The 21071-nt window shown below is 33.1% G+C and overlaps 1 protein-coding gene across 2 annotated transcripts in view; it reads right to left on the bottom strand.

Annotated features, from left to right (window-relative positions):
- LOC143912085 (protein toll-like) overlaps positions 1-21071 on the bottom strand; it is a 189722-nt gene that overhangs the window by 9353 nt on the left and 159298 nt on the right. For both annotated transcript variants that reach the window (XM_077431255.1, XM_077431256.1), the window contains one exon: positions 15840-16135. In XM_077431255.1, coding sequence (XP_077287381.1) covers positions 15840-16008 — 169 coding nt within the window. In that variant the 5' untranslated portion in view covers positions 16009-16135. The remainder of the gene's footprint in view (positions 1-15839; positions 16136-21071) is intronic.

Raw genomic sequence — 21071 nt, 5'->3', positions numbered from 1 at the left:
CATACATACGTATGCATATGTATGTATGTAATGATTTGTCAATGTAAGCTGACAGTACAGTATTATACATATACAATAATAGTGTTTGTATGCTGATCGATAAGCGAGAACTATATTAGGATTCGGTGGGGATCCGGAATATGAGGCCATCATCAATCACTTGGAACCGGTTCATTATTCGACGCTTGACGTCTTTTGCGGAAACCGGAAGATCAATTTATTGTCTACTGCGAATATAATTTTGGCAACAAACAGCCTCTGTTCCCGTTTATTGATGTTGCGCGAAAAACGAGACAAAAGTCTATAAAACGCTATTTATTATATAATATATAAAATATATGAAGACGCTGCGGTGTATGGCTGTAGTAAACTATAATATGTACATATATTGAATGATTTTTTTATTTGACAATATGACAATATCATCACCGTATCGGAATATAAAAGTATGTATATATATCCTTTGGTGTCTTTGTAAGGGTGAGAGGACATGGAAGGGAAAATTAATTCATAGCTTGGAAATAATAAATCATCACACGGAAGTATGTTTATAAAGTCAGTATTTTAAAATATTTTATCAATAGTTTCAAATATAAATGAGCATTGCTTGAGCTTCAAAGTTCAAAGTTCAAAATCGCCACCCGCCCGACCGGTTTCTTTACAACGAAAACTATGAATAGTTTTTAAAACTCAAAAAGTTGAAAAAAAATCAATATTTTTCGATAGTTTCTGAATATATTCGAAAGACGTGTCTATAAAAACGATGAAATGGCTACAATAAAAATTCTTTGGTATATTAATAAAAAAAAAATGTAGCAGTAATTTTAAGAAAAATTGCATGACTTGGGAAAAACGCACTTGCTATCTCCCTCACCGCCTCTCGACCAATAACATTTCGTGCAGACAGTAGAACAATGCCATTGGTCGAAATGGGATGAAAAGGACAGCATATGTGTTTTACCTAAGAATCATCCTAAGCCGGATGGACAAAAATAGTTTTGGTACGTAAATATTCATATGTACATATGTAAGTACATAAATTATTATATAAAAAAAAAATTGAAATACATATTAATAACGTTTCTAATTTCGGATATTCAAATACTAGTGCTTAGCACGCATATTCGAGAACTCGTATAAAACTTTTTAAGTTTCAAATTAAATCGTATAGAGAGAGGGCGAGGCTGTACCAAATATCGACTAATTGACGAGAAACTTTCTCGTACACGCTTTTACCTACCCATGGATGTGAGGACTACAGAATTTAATCTTGAAAGGTCTCGGAAGTTTCAGGGTCAACCTTGGGTGAAACTTTCAAGAGAATTATGAAATTTTTCATCCGCAAAGTATCGAGTTGCAAGACTTTGAAAGCTGTACATATTATATAATACATACAAAAAAAATCGGATGTGAATAACCCACGACTTTATGTATGTATTTGAGAAATATAAGAAGGTGACAAAACAAAATTTGATAATGAAACATGCATACATATGTATGTATGTATGTACATGTACAGAAACAAGACAAAAGTTTTACTTCCGGTTGTCGGATTTTGTTCAATTTTTTTTAATTACTTCAGCTCATTATAAATATTATACACAGTGAATATCAAGAAAATAAAAATAATTTAAAAGATCAAAATAAAATAATGAAAAATTGTTTTTAAAAAAATTACTACTTGCGGTTCACGAATTCTGACCAAAACCTAATCAACTCTAAGTTAACACATAAATAATACGAATATAAATTTTTAACTTAATACGTTCAGGGGTGTGGAAAAAATCGAGTGGACAAAACATTTCTGATTTTTCTAAGAGGAAAATATACCACTTCCGGTTAATTAAATTAAGTGATTTTTTTTTATTTTCATCAAATTGATTGAAGGATTATACTTAATTTGCTCGTGAAGAGCACACGTGTTTAAGGGGTCGAAAAAAATTGTGAAAGAAAAATCGAAATATATAAATACGTTAACAAGGGCTCATACAATTTTATAGCTTAAAAAAAACAGTAAGCACTATGAGGTTTTAATTTAATGAATTTAATAATAAAAAAAGTAAGTATTATATTTTTAAAAAGCTTCAATAAAATTTTAAATGCATATAAATATGTACATTTGAACTTAGAAAATAAATTTAATTCACTTGTTAATTTTTATTCAATTTCAGTTGACAAATAACGTACGAGACTCACAATAGGTAAAAATTTTACGCGAATATTAAACGTTTCAATTCATTATAAACGATATCAATCAACACATATTGATATCATTCGCGAAGGAAACTGAAAATCGTCAATTTCGGTGAGTGCTTATTTTACAAACCTCCTTTACGTTTCACTCATGTACGATTACAATTCAGGAAAAAAATTTTGAAGCAGTTTAAATTATTCGAGTGTTGAAATTTTCCATCGCGTGTGAAAAATAAATTCATTTGTTTTGTATGGATTGAATTTAAATAAAAAAAAATCATTATTTATGTGTATACATATATTGAAGAAGATGATTGGAAAAGGCGCTTTAATTATTGCCTTGGAGACTACATTCTGCTGGTTTGTTTCACGTTGTTTTATATGGTTGTGCAAATTTGATTAATATCTACATATATGTTAATAAATTTGAAATAAAATTTTTCAGGTTTGCAGGAAAGGTAGGAGATTTCATTTAACACATGGAGATTATTTACCTGTAAGCATATTCTATTTATTTTTTTATCAACTATTGCCCTACGAATTTGCCAAATTGCATTATGAACGTTCATATAGCAGCATATAATACTTTCAAACAAAGTGGTCTCGGGTTCAATCCCTTTCTGTTGCTGCTGGCCAGACTCTGTATAAGTGACTCCAGGTCGATCGTTTTCTATCAGGGTTTGCTAATTTATCTGATTTTCATTGAAACAGTTCCAACAAATTGGCAACCTTTACCCATTTTCTCGAAAAATTTCTAGTTTTTCAGCATCTCAACTTTCGCTGATTTGTATAAATGCTGCAAATTTGTCCATAGATGTCTCTGTGGTTCGATGATTGTATTTGTCTCGTATAATAATTTCTAAAAATTCTAAGGGGTGAATGTCATCTTCCTGAAGTTCTGTGTAATCTTAAACTTAGAGTACCTGAGAAACTGAGAGAGTCTCGCTACAGAACTCTATTCCTGCCTATTCGGGCCAGAACTAATGTGCTTGATGACTCACCCCTTTCAAGAGCCATTCGACTATTTAACCTGCTTTCTGGGAGCCTTGATGTTTTTACTTCATCATACACATGTTGTTTTCATTTAGTAATTTTATTATTTAGCATAATGTGTATGTATGTTGGTTTTATCTTTATTTATATATGTATGCTATTTTTTATTTATTTATATATATATATATATATATATATATATATATATATATATATATATATATATATATATATATATATATATATATATATATATATATATATATATATATATATATATATATATATATATATATATATATATATGAGTAATTTATCTTTATTTATGTGTATTTATGTGTTTATGTGTATATGCATGTATAATGTTTGTATGTTTATGGATGTATGTAATGTATGTGTATGTGTATGTGTATATGTATATATATATATATATATATATATATATATATATATATATATATATATATATATATGTGTAGGTGTGTATGTATGTATATGTATATATGTGTATTTTTATATTTATGAATGTATGTATGTGTATTTGTGTATACGTGTAAGAATTTGTGTATATATGGATGGTGTACATATATGTTTATATAATTGTTTTTGGCTAGGAAGGTGCATTGGGTTTACCTGTTAGGCCTTCTTGGTGTAAATTAAATAAAAAATAAAATAAAATAAAATAATAGTAACAATACTTCTATACAATGTTTGATCATACATATATGTTGTGTTTAATGTAAATGTATGGGTTTATATGTATATATATATATTATTAATAATTTTTAATCTATATACCACACTCGTCGCTTTGGAGAACTCTTTTAAGACGAGTGTAATAAAAAACAATACATATTAGCTGTTCGAAAACAAGTATATTGCATCGTTTGACGTTTCAAATTTTGCTTTTAAGAATCTGCTTGATTTATGATATTGTAAATACTTTCATCATATACCGACCGTATTCCTGATATCAATTTGGCCCTTCTTTTGCTACAACACAAGAGAAGGCAGGAAACTACGTATTGGCTGAAAAGCATCACTCTCGTATTATGCGGAGGGGTTGTTTTCTGGCGTGTGCGAGCTGTCATGAATCTCGGCCGATCCATTTGCGGGAATAATCGTTCATTTGTCGGCGTGAGTGAAAAGGGGATGGAGGAGGGATGGGTGCGAGCACCTTTCGTGATAAGGGATTCTTTGTGAATATGCGGACCCCGCGACCAATCCATCAAGGGGTAGCGCAACAAAGACGTGCCTTAATGATTGGGGACCCGCCCCGGTGTTGCCGCTCCCACGTCTTAAAGCCCCTGGATTCAAAGATTTTTCAAATTGATAGTGAAATCCACCCCTTTAGCAATTCTAATTTACGAAATAAGGAAACGTATGATATCTATCGGAAACGATATACGAAATGTGTTTGGATAATCGTGGAATTATTATATCAATCTAAAAGTGTTTCCCAAACTTATGAATATTTAAAATGCTCGTGCCTCTGTTTTAGACATACATATGTACATTATTAGTGCATAGATTAAACCGTTTAAATATATGGGGTGGGGGGGAGGGGTATTGTAAAACTGTTAATATATTATCATTATTAGATTTCGGCATTGGCTTAGTGGTCTTTAAATAACAATAGACATCTCAATTAATTATGTAGTTAAAAAAACAAGAGCGTAAAGTATGGTGGACAATAGTGAACTATTTTTTTTTGCAAAAAGCATTGTTTCAACGCCAATCTTTGATCATTATCATTATATACAGCTATTTACATATATAATCCACTAATGAATGTAGGCATCTACAAAACATTTCCATTCGTCTCAGTTTTGAGCATGTTTTCATCCCACACACTTTTCTTATTTCATTCACTCATTTCCCCTGTGGCTTTTCTTGCACCCGTTTACATTCCCTTGGTTGCCATTCGAGCACTTCTTTCATCCATTGCCATCTCTTCACTATCTCCATTATATCAACTATACTATAATACATACCAGTGGCGTGCGGTGAAATTCTCTCTCTTTTTGTCGTACGGCTTTACTTAATGTACGCGAGCAGGATACAGAGGGAACAGCCTGTTCCTCTTTTATACTGCTCGCGCACATAAAGTAAGGCTGTATGACAAAAAGAGAGAGAATTTCGCCGTACGCCACTGCCACATATATACCTATGCATGTACGTATGTATATGCATCGATTGAGTTGAATAGAAAGAACGAATGGGTGATTTAAAAAGAAGGTCACTCATCTTCTCAAAAACTTCCGCGATTTTTTGTATATACTATATATTTTATATAACTCATACATATGTATGAGTTGTTCTTCAGTATTTTAAATATTATTTGGAAATATCTAAAGTATGTTTTATTCGAAAATGTGATTTGATTTAGGAAAATATGCTTTAAAATCTTTCGAGTGATTTTTTTATGGCTCGTATTCGATTAGAAGCAGTAAGATATTTTGCGAATGTGTTTGTGATTTTTGTGAAACTTTGCACACGTTGATTGCTTTTATTTTTGAATCAATTCAAACGTCACGGTTAAGCTATGATGCTAATTTAAATGAGATAAAGACAAAATTGCGTGTTCGATGCATTCGGAATTTAGATTAATTTGCTCAATTTTATATGATAAATTTTCATGTAATTTCCAATATGACAATTTTGACATCTCATTTTCCCCGGCGGGCTTACGCGATATAATCGGATGAAAAATATTACATATTTTGTCTGTTATTGACAACTTTGACGGCTCAATATTGAAATCATAACATTTTACCATTTGTTCGCATTTTTATTTTTTAAATATGTTTGTTGATTATTTACATATAATATGCGCAAACACGGCACATTGTAAATATCACCATTATCATCGAATCAAATTAAAAACGTATATTACGTAAATTTCAACAAGAAATTATAATTTGACAATTGACTTCAGCCTGGGTGTTTTTATTTTTTTTACGTTTGCAGCACCTGGTCAAAGTTGAGTGAAGTACCGTCATATTATATTAGTCGGTACAACTAATACAAGTTTCATATTCCGAAACAGAAACTCGGGCCAGGAAAGTTGGCATCATATCGCGCGACGATGCAGAGCCAGAAATGGGAAAAGTTGTAACTTTCCGTGTTTCCGAGTGGCGGTGGCAATTTCCTCAAAAACTGATCCGGCCACGAGATTCCCGAGACTTTTGACCCCTCATCGTTCCTCTTTTCCGTCCCCAACCGGTTGGGGTGGGATTCGAACACGCGACCCTTCCAAGTCGGCACAAATTCATGATTTATTCATTCACAGTGGATATTTGGGTATACATATTATATGTATACATATACATACATATAAACGTAGTGTCTCAAGCATATGTTATCTAAAATTCTGAAGACTTTAGTTTCTACTTAACGCCATGTCATGCAGCGAGTTTTTTTGACGTAGAACTGCGTCGACATGAAAAAAGTGTCGCCATTGAAATAATCGATGCAATTATATGTAGTCTTATTACGATGCATTTATGGGATGAAAGTTAATTGGCTTACATAATTGAGTAAAAGTTATGCAAAAGATGCATTAATTTTGTATAAATATACTAAAAAGTGATCCCATTTAAGACCAATACGGACGTGGCTAGAGATTAGGAACTTTTCCCGTTAATTTTTCACCGCATTTTCCATCTTAAATTTATTTTTACGTAATCTGTGCGATTTAAATTTTAAAACGCTATATGACTTCTTTTATCTAAATAAATATAAAGAAAACTTCGGAAAGTTTCCACGATTTCGAAAATTTTCGACTTTGAGGGCTTTCATTGTAATAAAAATATTTTTAAAAAACAGTTTTTTAACAAGGTATTTAAAGTCGAAGCTAAAACTTTAATCTCTCATCTTACTAAGATTTTTATCATATACAGACATCAAAATGAAAATAAAAGGAATAAAACATCAACTGAATCCATAAATTAAAAACAGTTTAGATTGTTTATTTCATTTTTAATGTGAATTTAAATTTGAAAGGAAGTGTCATTAATATTTACCTTAAAGTGTCGAAGATTTTTTAATAACTCTACTCTCATTTGCTTAAGTTTGGTATCATTCTATTTAGACCAATTTCTTTCGTGCATAGAGTACGTACGTTCTTGTATGCATTGCAGTGAAATTTCACGTTTCCTCACTTAAGTAATGCCTGACACAAAAGGATTATTCCATTGCGAGGTTTGAATTCTGCCTTTGAACAGTCCCACGGCTTTGAAGTGCACGTGCATTTAAATGTAAACGTCATCTACATTGCGGCACGAACACTCACATCTCCACTAAAATTTACATGCGCGATCAAAATTGCATTCGCTTACTAATGCGGCATATTGTATTCGAAACTGAAATTTGATTGGGTTCATTATTCACATGCTGGTAAGAGCACCATTAGATACGATACTAGTTGAGCTTTCCTTGTATGAATATTCTAATCTTCGATTTTGAACGAATTGGCCTAATAAGCTATTGAATAAAGTATCTACGTATGTTTAACACATCTTTTTACGTATGACGAATATGCATGCGAAATCAAAGTCACGTTATCATCGTTATATAGTTTGTTTATGGTTTATATGCGTATGTATTTATTTACTTGACCACATACATTTTTCCATTATTACTCATTTTTGCTTTATCTGAAAACGATAACTGGCATCATTAATTATGGTTCTACAAGCTTGTCATTTATACGAAATAATTGAAATGATATGCCTTACTAAAATATTGTTTAAATTAGTGTTTATATAAATTTATGCATACATATATGTGTAAAATTATATTTACGCATTTTATATATGTATTTTATTTTTACCATATGTACCATAGTAGTTTTTCCCCAAAGGGACATCTATGGCCAAACTTGAACATACATATGTATATAAAGATCCGTCAGAGATTTGAACCCACAACCTCTCCACAGGAAAGCTTAAACAGTGAGGTACGCTGTATTTATGAACGGTAGTAATATTGACAAGAATTATTTATTTTTTGCATTTTCATAAGTTCAAACCTTGCGATAAAAGACGTTGAAAAAGAAAAACTTAAAATTATACTCAAATGTATTCTTTGAAATATGCACATTATGTACAGCAGCAGTCACATAAAACGGAACGCTTAAGCGAAACATGTTTTTGCGTGAAATTTCGGTAATCTTATATAAAACCAAAACCGAAAGTCATTTAAATGATAGGTTGTACCATAGTGCATTCGTGTAATACCAAACGTGAAAAAAAAAGGTGACAAAAATGAGTTGGGGAGAAATTTAATGGAGGGCAGATTTTACGACCGTGCGTTGACTTCACGGTTAAATGAAATTTGAAATGAAAATAACACTATACATATACATTTTTAATTTTATTACAGTCACATATTATTATTTACAACTTATAAAAAAGAAATTAATATTTTGTAGCGGCTCCTTTCGATTTTATAACTTCTTTTATTCGGTTTGGCATGGAATCTACTAAAGTTTTTAAATTTTCGATTGGGAAGTTTTCGTACCATATATTTTCTATTATTTCTTTCAACGATTTAAGAGTAGTAACATTGTTCTTCCTTATCCTGTACTTGATACCCATCCATAAATTTTCGATTGGATTTAAATCGGGACTATTGCCAGGCCATGGTAGTGTCTTTACACCCATTTCTTGTAAATAGTCCCGAACCTAAAAAAAAGTAAAAAAAAAAATTCAGTTTTTTGATTGAAATTTTATAATTTATATTCAATGCTATCAAATAAAATGAATACTCACCAATTTAGCTCGATGACAAGGGGCAGAGTCATCTTGAAAAATTATATCATCGGAATATGAAAGGTGGTTTTCCATCGATGGGACAAAGCTTTCTTCTAAAATTTTTTAATATTTTTTTCCATCGATGGCACCTTGTAGAAACTCCAATTGTACAATGTTATGGTACGAAAAGCATCCCCAGACCATTTGACTTGGAGGATGCGTAAAAGTTTTAAGGGTACAATTTTCATTATACCTTTCGCCAACTTTCCTTCGGACATACGGAAAACCATCAGGACTATAGAGGTTAAACTTTGATTCGTCGGAAAGTATCACTCGTTGCCAATCTGATGGACTCCAATTTTCATGTGCTTTCGCCCATTCCAATCGATTGTTTTTCATTCTCTTGGTTAGTAGTGGTTTTTTTGCAGCTTTCCGACCGTGCAGTCCAGCTTCTCTGAGTCGCCTTCTTACTGTTGAGTCGCTGATTTCCATGGAAAATTGTGAAGATACATCTGTTCTTATTTCTACAGCAGTTTTGAATCACTGCTGTAAAGATAATCTGGTTATTACACGGTCTTGCCTCTCCGATGTGCATCTTTTCAGTCCGGTCCCCTTCTTACGATCAAAACTTCCAGATTCTTTTTTTTTTTCCAGTATTCTCGAAACAGTTGATATAGAACATCCCATTTTCTTGGAAATTGACCGAAAGGAAAATCCTGAACTCGCCAATGTCGCGATTTTTACACTCTTCTGCAATGATAACTGAGCTCGTTTTTTCATGTTGACGTGTTAAAATTCGAATTTGATGCTTTCTCCTCGAAAACCCACACTAAACTGAACTCAAATCTTAGAAAACAATCATATTTAGAATATTTGGTCGTTAAAAACCCTACACATAAAGGGATAATCCTTTAATGGCCTCGAAGTCGTAAAATTCACAAGCGTTCCGTTTTATGTGACTGCTGGTGTATGTACATAGCATTTTTTATGCTTATTTTAATTAATTTTTCTTCGGCTTTTTAAGAATATAATTTAATTAAAGGACGAGACTTATCATAATATTGTAGCGTGGACGTGGGAAAGACGCAACGAGTAGTAGTAGAGGTAATTTATTGTTCTTGATTCGTCAGCCAGTCAGCTCCGAAAAATTATAAATACAGCGTGTACTCTCAGCACAGACAGATCATTGGACAATGGGTCGCGAGACCTTATTGGCTGTTGTATACAGCTTGTTCATACGTCAAGGCCTATTTGGCGCGAACGTACGATCAGGCTATTAGTGATGGTAAACAAGCGGTCCACAAGCACCGATTACCTATTATCTACGTTACAATATACATATCTGTATTCATTAGAAGACTAGTATTATGATAAGAGTCATATTGCATAACATATACATATGTCGATGTCACTGATCTTGGCAATTTAGTGAAGGGTTTCGGTGATTACAATAAGATGTAATTCGATTTAGATCGTAGACTTTTATCAACTTTTAAAACACGTTTGAGTTTACAGTTATGCGTGTACTCGAAACCATCTCTCAGTACCATTGTCGAAATCACGAGACAACGAGATTGAAAATTAGCTTTAATACTAATTGAAAATTTTACTCTAACTTATCGACATTGGGCCCTTTTAGAACGGAGACGCGAATACTAATACAATAGTAAGTAAGTAAGCGAACTGTCGAGTGGTTAAGACTTTCTTAATGCAGTTTCCGTTTCCTCCGAGTTCCTCCCCCTCGTGCCTCTGGGAGAAAGCTCCATTTGTGTGTGTGTGTGTGTGTGTACTTTATACGAACCCACCAGGGCCATCAAAACCAATTTACTACCGCCACTCACTCAAAGCCCTAATCCCCCACTTTACATAGCTCGAGTGTGCCCTAACCTGAGGTGTGCGATCCGCGATCTCTCAAACGTCGAAGTCTTCAAGTCTCGAGTAAAAGTATGCGACCTATACAGTTTCACGTCGCGAACAAGGGCTGCGGCTTTGACGAAGGGGAGGGGGATTCGGTTTGTCGATTGCGGCTTTAATTAACTGCCGGAGGTGGTTTTGATAAGGCTTCGACTTGTTGAAGTGACGATGAACTTGCGTCAACACTCGGGCGAAATTGTTATTCAAAAGACTCGAGGTTTGGTGTCATAAAGTCAACGTGCTTATGTATGTAGTTCCGATAAATTGCGATTGTTATTTAAAATGTTTCCGTTTATAATTATTAATTGTTACGCGTTTTCTGCGGATTTTGCTTATTTTGGGTAACACAAGAAGAGTTGGTTAGAAACCTAAATTTAAGGTTTTAAAATTATGAGGCTATTTTAGAATACGCTTAGTTTTCTTTTATACATTATAAATACGTATATATTAGAGTAGGCATTACTATGTTGAACATATTTACATTTCTTAGAATTCTAATAGATATATAATCCATCCGCTGTTGGAAGAGACTCCTTTGATTGATAAAAAAATAATGTAGCAGTATTTTAAGAAAAATATCATGACTTAGGTATAACGTACATGCTATATCTTTCAGCGCCTCTCGACCAATAGCATGTATGTTATAGACAAGACAACATTTTACGAACGAAATGTTATTGGAATATTATTTTATAAGGTTGTACAAAGTATTTCGAAGAACACATAATGATGTTCTTCGAATGTTCGATTCCGTGCTAATCTTTAATACTGCTGGTCAGACTTGGATATTTGTGATCCAAGTCGATTTTTTCGTATCAGAGTTTGCCAATTTATCTGATTTTCATTGAAGCGGTTCCAACAAATTGGCAAAAATCATCGTACCTACTATGTCACAAATATTTTAATGTGATTTATGTACAATATGTAAAAAATTATGAACAAGTCTAAATACTTAGGTGTCTCAATGGATTAATTAATTAATTATTAATTTCGCGTTATTCATTTTTCTCAAAATACAGCGATTTATGTACCTATAATAAAAATGCTCCAATATATGTAATAAGTTGTCTAGGAAGGCGCATTAGAGTCTACCTGTCAGGCCTTCCTGGTATATATCTATGTAAAATAAAATAAAATATGTATGTATGCAATTATTTAATTTTGATTTATCACACATACATATATAATTTATATCTATAAAATAACGACGCTAAGACGAGGATTATTCTTATCGAAATATATATTTTTAGCAACGTAAGAACAACCAACCAGTACAGTAAAGTACCAACCAACATGCAAAGTACAATTGAACTATTAAAATATGCATATATTTATAAATGTAATAATTCATTTAACAGATCATACTGCATAAATAAGTTTGTATAGTAAATATTTTGAAACTAGTTAACATAGTTATCGTTTGCCCACGTATATATGTATTTTATTCAATTGGTTATTTAGAGCGATTCGTTCAAATTCGTAGATTTGAATATTCATATGGTGAAATCGCTGATTCAATTTCAAACATTTATTTAAAAAACGAAGTGGTAAATTTTTCTTCGGTAAAATAAAGAACGAGGGAAAGAGAAAAAACACGCCGAAAATCTATTAACGTCTATCAAGCGATACGCTCACGTATGTATACGTGATTGATAACCGCGGATTTTCCGGCGTATCAATCAAATTTGTGATTGAGTGTTCTGGAACAGACGCACTCAAATTTCCATACGTGAAAATGTATTTTATTTTCCATTTCAATATTGACTCTTTTTCAGACACATACGCAAACATACGTGTTAAGGTTTTTGTTCTGAGGGCGAGTCGGAAGTTTTCAACACGTATTGAACTCACTTATTTATCTTTTATTTTTTACATATGTATGTATGCATACTAGGAAGGCCTTGATACGTAGTCCCCAATGCGCACTACATCACTGTATTTCGACACGCTGAAGAACACGAAATTAACAATTAATTAATTAATTAATCGTATGAGACATCTAGGGATTTAGACTTGTACATAAATTTTTACATATTGTACATAAATCAAATTCAGATATTTGTGACAGCAGGTACGATGATTTTTGCCGATTTGTTGGAGCCATTTCAATGAACATCAGATAAATTGGCAAACTCTGATAAGAAACGACCGACTTATCCGGTCACAAATATTTAAGTCTAACCAGCAGTATTAAAGATAAGCACGGGATCGAACCCAGTAATCTCTCGGTGCTAAACATAAAAGCAACCACCGAGCTAAACTGCTGCCTATATATAATATGTATGTATAATAAACATATATGTATAAATTTGTATGGAAAATAATTTTCTATTTGGTAAATACATACATGCAGAATGAATACGGAATGTTAAATAATATTTTTATATTTGTGAGATATTATTTTCCTTCGTCATGTGAAAAAATGATTTGATTGAGAATTTACAAATAAATGTTCATTTACACGAATAAGAAAACATTTTTATTATTTTAGTACGCATGTACATACATACATATAATTACAGGTTGATCTTTGTATCTTCGTTCGAATGGAACATTCGCGTCACGGACGCGTCAATTACGCACGCTATTGATATTGAATTTAGCGGTTCGTCACGTACAGGGTGGTTCATAAACTAGAATAATCCAAAAGCTGAAAGCTTGATTGCGGCGATTATACACGTCGGTTGAGACGTGCGATTTTTTGACGTTTCGCTTAAAAGAAAGACATTACCGTCACGGAAAACCGTAGTTTCGTATTTTCCGATAACCTCCCGCCCACCCATCCCCATCCCACTTTCATTATTTCCCTCGGTTTTCTTTGAGGTTGAAACGGGCGTTTCCCATTCGACGAAGTGCATTCGGTTAACACGTCTATAATGACCGACCTGGCTGCGAAATCGTTCCCCACGCGAACCGTCAAAGTTGATGATAAAAAAGACTAAAAAGCATGGTGGAAAGCACGAGCGCCTACCGTACGATCGTTACGATAATGATTTAGGGTTTTTCACGTCGCGATTCATGTGTGCTCGTCATTAATGTCCCTACTAAGTATTGTTGGATTCATCCGAAAGAATAGTAGAATAGTTATTGTAGCTGTAGAGCATTGAACCGGAGGAGAAGGATTTACAAAGGGAATAAAACCTTTTAATGGCAAGTGATATTAAAACCCGACTAGAGTCTAATTAAGGGTAGCATGAGATAGCACATATACCAAACATTTGGTTGTTTAAGTTGAAAACTTAAGTATAACACAAGTGAGTTTAAGAAATACATTCAGATGTATTCGACGTCAAGAAGTTTCAAGTTTGGTTTCAAAGTCAAACTTTAACCTTTAAATTAAATATATACATATGTATGTAGGTATGTACATATGTATATCTTTAAACTTCGAATAAATTTATAGCCTGTGAAAGTCTCGCCGTATATTTGACATGTTCGGGTGCTTGAATGTCAAAAGTGTACAAAATAAAAAAAAAAAAATCAAAATGAAGTATGCGAGCTGTCGATAGGTCGACAAGGGTTCGTGACTGGCACCAAGGGCTCAACCGGAAATGGATTACTGCGACAAAGTAGGCACGAGATCTGTCCAAAAAACTTGAAAATCGTCACACGACATTTACGATGAACGCAATATTTTCAACTTCCTTATATGTTTAAATATAAAATGTGTGTATATGATATTTGGCAATTGCTGATTCACATCAACATTTTTGCAAGAAGAACTGCACAGTACAGTTTGGCTGTCAATCTGTCATCGATGGAATATTTGCTAGACTGGGCGATGAGGATGACGGTGTAATGTCAGGACAGACGACCATCCTGGTTGAATTGAATAAAGCATTATTGAAGCGCATTGCAACCAACTCTTTAGTTTTGCCCGATGAATTGGGAATAGGAACATCTACATATGATGAAACTGTTATAGCAGTTTCCGCAGTGGATGAGTTGAGTGGCAGGGATTGTCGCACAGTGTTTTCAAATCATCTTTTGTGTAATCAGTATGTGTAATGATATCAGTATGTGTATTTGGTACTTATGTACGAAAGTGTGGTCATAGGTGTCGGAGCAACCTGTAGTGGTCCTTATGATCGGAGTTAATATATAATGGATAAATAAATGAAGAAATATATATTATATATATATATATATATATATATATATATATATATATATATATATATATATATATATATATATATATATATAAATACTTTTTTGGTGTCAATGATATGAAAATGTTTTTGTTGTTATTAAATAAATACATTACTATAATTCAAAATTTAAAGACGAATTCGGCAAATGTCAAACATAAATCTAATGAAGGAGACTTTCGTGTCGAGTATTATTCTTATTTTATTTCGAAGAAGTTTCAATTTATCATATTTATCAGAAGTCTCACAGGCTATAGTCTTTTGACATGCACGTTTATGTTAATTTTGGAATAGAATTATTTCGAGATCTTAAAATGAAATAAACTAAAAATTAAAAGCACAATCTATAATTCTATAATATAATTGAAAATTTTTGAAAAGTACATATTTGCAGCTATTATTATACTAAGAGATGATGAAATGATAACAAAACGGCAAACGCGTTAAGAATACTTTTTTGAAATTGAGTACTTCAACTCGGAAAGAATAATATTACAGCTACCTTCTTATTTACGTTCTGTAGCACAGAAAAGAAAATCTTTTGAAGTATTTTTCCACAAAAGTGAAAGCACGATAGTAAGATATACATACATATGTATAAGTAGTATATGTATGTACAATATATTAACAAAGGCAGTATGTTTATTCATTTGAAATCGATTATATTCTGTCGGGATGTTATACTTTTAATTGTAATTCAATATTTATGAACATGGTATAATCAAGATATTTACTGTATATTATGTATACTTTTAAAAATGAAAAGAATTGTTTTCGGCTTAAATGACATGTATACATATAAAATAATGATCAAAATAATGAAAAATTGTACCTGCAGAACAATCGATCGTGAAATGATTTGGATGATCAGGTAGGCAGAAGCACGACGTAGGATTTTCCGGACATCGGAAGGGTTGCTTTTCTCCTTGGACCGGAAGTGATGAGAGCGCGATCAAGATGGCCGCACTAGTCAGCCATAGATTGCACGACATCTTCCCCATCTTATTTTGCCGTCTTCTGTTCCTCAGGATGTGTAGACCAGAAACGCCTTATTTTTCATCCGGCGTTTTATTTTATTGCGACATTTCCTCGGAATGATTTACACCGATCGCCCTCGTAGGATGTCAACTGTAACGAGAACAGAAAAAAACACACTATAAATCTCGACAAGAAATAATGGACGTTTCGAATATTTCAGATGTGTCCAAACTAAAATAAAAGGGTGAACCGTTCGCTCGCTTTGTTAGCATCTGCACACAATCTTTGTGCGCGTTCAATTTCCCGGCCGTCGGAAAACCGAGCGGAAAATTTAATAAAAAAAAACACACACAAAAGGAAAATATATATGCGAACAATAAAATCTCACTGGCGAAAATGGGTTGCCACCTTAATTTTCCGCCACTCGCAAACCGGAAGAAACAATTTACCTTTTGCGAGCAAAAACGTATAAACGGCGCGACAGGATGATCTGGGATCGCATCTGTTGCAATTTTCCGACGTTTTTCAAGCTCCGAAAGGCGCTAGCTTGGAAAGCATTTCTCTTAATACAATTTTATTCAGTTCAGACGGAAGATATGTACGATTTGAATAATTTTATTTTATACTTGATGCATATATTGTCTTCAAGACCTACATACATATGTCAGTATAGTGCATATAAAAACACAAATATTTTAACAAATTTAATTTTTTTTAGCATTTTTGGCACCAAGCGATTTTTGAAAATCAATTTAAGTCTGATAATAAATATATATATTATACATATATAATCTTTCAAATATATTTGTATATAAATATGTATTTTAAGTATCTGAGAAACGTGTACTTTCAGGCAAAATATGTATCACGCGTCTTATACTGGATCTTAATGCATAAGATGTGGCCGCAAAGTTCGCAGTTCGTGCGATTAATAATGTCGTTTTTCACGCGATAAAATGCAAATACTGCATTATTTATTATGTTCGCTCTATGGTACGCACACTCGTTTGATATATTATTATGTGCCGGTGTGTAATTATGTTCTAACAAATGTATGCATGTGTAAATATACGGTGCTAGAACAACAGACCCCCTGTGTGTGCCTTTCGGAACGACTAAAGACTTATTAGGTGCGCAATTATTTGCTGCGAAAATAAATAAAATCGGAATAAACCACGTATACTATTATTATTATAACTTCGAGGGATAAGTGATTTCGATCATTTACATAATGCAATTTTTTTTCGCGTATGTATGTAAATACATATGCATTATATGACGCACAATCTAAAGTTTTTGTTTTAAGAGTGTGACTCACCGAGTACATATCCAAACACATTATACAATGTAGGAGGTGTTTATTACAAATTGAAAGATGTATGCAACAAATGAAAGTATGGTTGCAACAATTGATAAATTCAGACTAGCCGAATGTGCCAGAGGGAGGGGATGCCGATTTTATTGGAACCGTAACAACGATAAGTTATATAAATTGAAAAAAAAAAACTAGTAAGAGACGGTCAATATGGATTTAATAACCATTCTGATCTTGCCAGCTGCGATTTGTATCCGACTGGGATTTGAATCTACCGACTTATCCACTGGGAATCAATCATTTGATCAGTGAGCTCCGCTGTGGCTTATGTGTAATTATCTTACGAAGGACAAATTTCTTGTGGAATTCTAATATGAAATGAAATTTTGACCACATATTGATAAACTAACTGAATACAAGTATAACGATAAAATTTCTACTGAATGTAGTAAAGATAAAGCTTTCTGGAACATACGTATGTACAATAGGGTACATCTAAAACAGCGAATTTTGGAATTTGGAAGTGCCTCTAATTGTTAAAGATGTTCTGTATCATGGAGAATCTGAGAACAATTTAAAAATTCTAAAAAATATATTTGCTCTGCCGCCAGCCCATTGAAGTTTGTGAAAGTTTTTTTAAAATCGACCGTTAAATAAACACGCTAGACTCTTTTCGTGGGTGTAAAAAAGAGGCGATTTTATAGATGTTTGGCGGCTCCTAGCTCCTATAAAAAATAATTAATCAAAAAAATAAAAAGATAGATGCACCCTAATGGTGGATATCCATAGAATATTAAAACATAATTTCTCTAGTACCATAATTGAGCTAGGGAGAAGTAAAGTACGTTTGTATGGACAAGGCGCTGCTGTCCAGCCCTCTTAAGGGGGTATTCTAGTCTAGAAATTTGAAGAAATCGAATTTTTTTCTTTCATATTTTCAAAGCTTAAACCTTTAAGAATATGTCCTTAAGAGAATTTTTTAAATTTCAAATTATTTTCGGACATATAGCTGCTTTAGTAACGTGGCATCTGATCGGCACGTAAGTTAACCCGTTTTTATCGAAACTACTTTTTTCGAGGCGGTTGACATGATATCTCAAGTTCTACTGGACCAATTTACTTGGAATTTGGTGTAAGCTTTCTCTATACATTCCTCTATCGCATGAACTAGAACTATGACAAAATTCAAATTTTTACTATTTTTTAAAAATTCGGAAAAGTCAAAAAAACTGGTAAAAAATAGACTTTTAATTTCAAACAGCCGCTATTTTGCGAAAAAATTTTTGTTTGACTTTTCCGTAGTTCATGCCATAGCAGCATTTGTTTGGATTAAGAATTAATTTGATTTTTTGATTTTGGAATACTAGGAGGGTTGGAATCGTGTCAACCAGGGCGCACCATTTTTTTGAGACCCTCACTTCATCAGCCTGTAACTTTTTGAATTTTGAATTTTTTCCTTTGATTTTTTTTTAATGTATTTTTCAAACATTAATAAATATTTGGTAAAATAATGGCTCCTAAAAATATATATATTTTTTTTTATTGCACCTGAAAAAATACCTAAAATTCATGCTTCTAGACTAGAATACCCCCTTTAACGCCAGTATTAGCGCGTCTCCAGTTCATTGTCGATGTTTCTTAAACATCGTTTCTCACATCTACTATTTACATTAGTATAATTTATTTCATCGTTTCTCACATCTACTATTTACAAAAATCATTCATCGTTTTTCACACCTACTATTTACAAAAATCATTCATCGTTTCTCACATCTACTATTTACATTAGAATAATTATTATAATTTATTTTGAAATAATTTTATATTTTGATGGATTTTGAAAAAAATAACGCTTTTTTGATTTTTTTTAATGTACGTGTACATATATATATATATGTATTTACATATGTTGTTGAAAATTATTTGAAAGGTTGGTGAATTTAATTGGAACTTCCTGTCCGATGAATAAAAGCCTTTTGAGCCGATTTTGGGATCACATCGACCCAAAATCAGACCATAATAGTATACTTCACATATGATAAAAATTGAATTTTCTGCATGATTATTCCTTGAAAGGAAACGACACACATACACATATATAGGATCACATTATAAAATATTGTGTTGTGAACAAAAGCTTTATCTGTTGGTAGACAAGTTATTAGTGTCTGAGAAATTGCTATGGCAGACAAACTCTTGATTTATTCGCCGCTTTGTCTACAGACAATTTCTATGCCTGTGCCAACCACGATGAATGATTTTATAGTTACAATTTTCTCGCATCGTTAGATTTTATATAAATGAAAAGCTCACTGTTGCTTATTAGAGAGGAAGAAATTATATGTATACATAATGTAAAACTATTACAAGTTTTATTTATTTTAAATTAACAATTTAGGTATCAAGATGTGACAGGAATTCCGAATTCATCTCCTTGGCTGAAATATTGAGCCGTCTCATAGTTAAGGCGACTTTTCGCCTTAATAAAATTATCTTGCGCCGTAAAGTGTGCGAGACGTGAAATATATTCAAGAAGCAAAAGGGCGTATGTCACATCGGGTACGGAGCCGAATTGAATTATTCTCACATTATAAGGGAATTATTGAGGATGCGGGGGAGGGGGAGTCGTCCAGGGCCGTGGCACGGTTAAGTGCCAATAAGCGGAGGCACTTAGGCGGCACGCGCCTAATGAAACATAACTTCGTTAAACGAATTAAACTACCATCCTGGGAGTCCCGGGAGCCCTCGGGAGCGTATCGCCATTGCTAATAATTGCCGACGTGGAACCACAACGGTTCCACTAACGAGACACGCACACGTACGATTTTATGCCCCCGGATTAAAAGAAATGTGGTTGTCTGGGTCAGGAGTCACAAATTGATACTACCTGTGAATGCTGACGAGATACATATGTATATGACGCGTAATAAATCAAGAGTCAGGTCAAAAGTGCAAGCAGCAGAAACGTGATATGTCTCAGGGATGTGGTAGGTATATTTGTATGAGATAGATGTATTGAAAGAAATATTGAGATGCGAAATCGTGGGTCACAATTAAATTAAAATAAATTGATGTGAGGAAAAATTCTTGATAGAATATTTCGAGTCAACTTTTTTTTAAATTTTATTTACCATGATGCCATTATGGATTTTGCTCCTGAGCGACACCTATGGTATACATATATACATTTATAGATTATAAATTTAGAAGAAATAAAGAGACGTATGAAATTAGTGCAATTGGACGAATGATTTTAAATAAAAAAATGCCACTTTGCCTGAAGAATAAGTTATCCGATCAATGTGTTTTGTCAGTGATGACGTATGGATGTGAAACTTGGAAATTGAACGCCAAGTAACTGCACAAAGTCTAATGCACTCAAAGAAGTATGAAATGTTGTATGCTTGGAATAACGAGGAAAGACAGGACACGGAATACGTGGGTGAGAAGTATGACAAGAATAGTGTATATAGTGGATAGAATGAAGATATTGAAATGGCAATGGTCGGGCCACGTGGCCAGAAGAATGGAGGAAAGGTGGAAAAAAGAAGTACTAGAATGGTACCCGAGAGAATGCAAAAGAGTAAAAGGAAGACCACAGGTAGACGAAATTAGGAAAATTTGAGGGGTGAGAATTTGATGAGAGTTGCGGAAAATAAAGAAGAGTGGAAGCACGTTGGAGAGGCCTTCATCCAGTAGTGGATGGTGAATGGCTGTATATTATGATGAGATTATAAAATTGAAATAATATTTTAATAGTGGTGACAAATA

This window comes from Arctopsyche grandis, chromosome 5, assembly GCF_051622035.1.
Source record: "Arctopsyche grandis isolate Sample6627 chromosome 5, ASM5162203v2, whole genome shotgun sequence".
In the NCBI taxonomy this organism is placed as follows: Eukaryota; Metazoa; Arthropoda; class Insecta; order Trichoptera; family Hydropsychidae; genus Arctopsyche; species Arctopsyche grandis.
The sequence above is the reverse complement of the archived record's forward strand: the minus strand, read 5'-3'. Positions and strand labels throughout refer to the sequence as shown.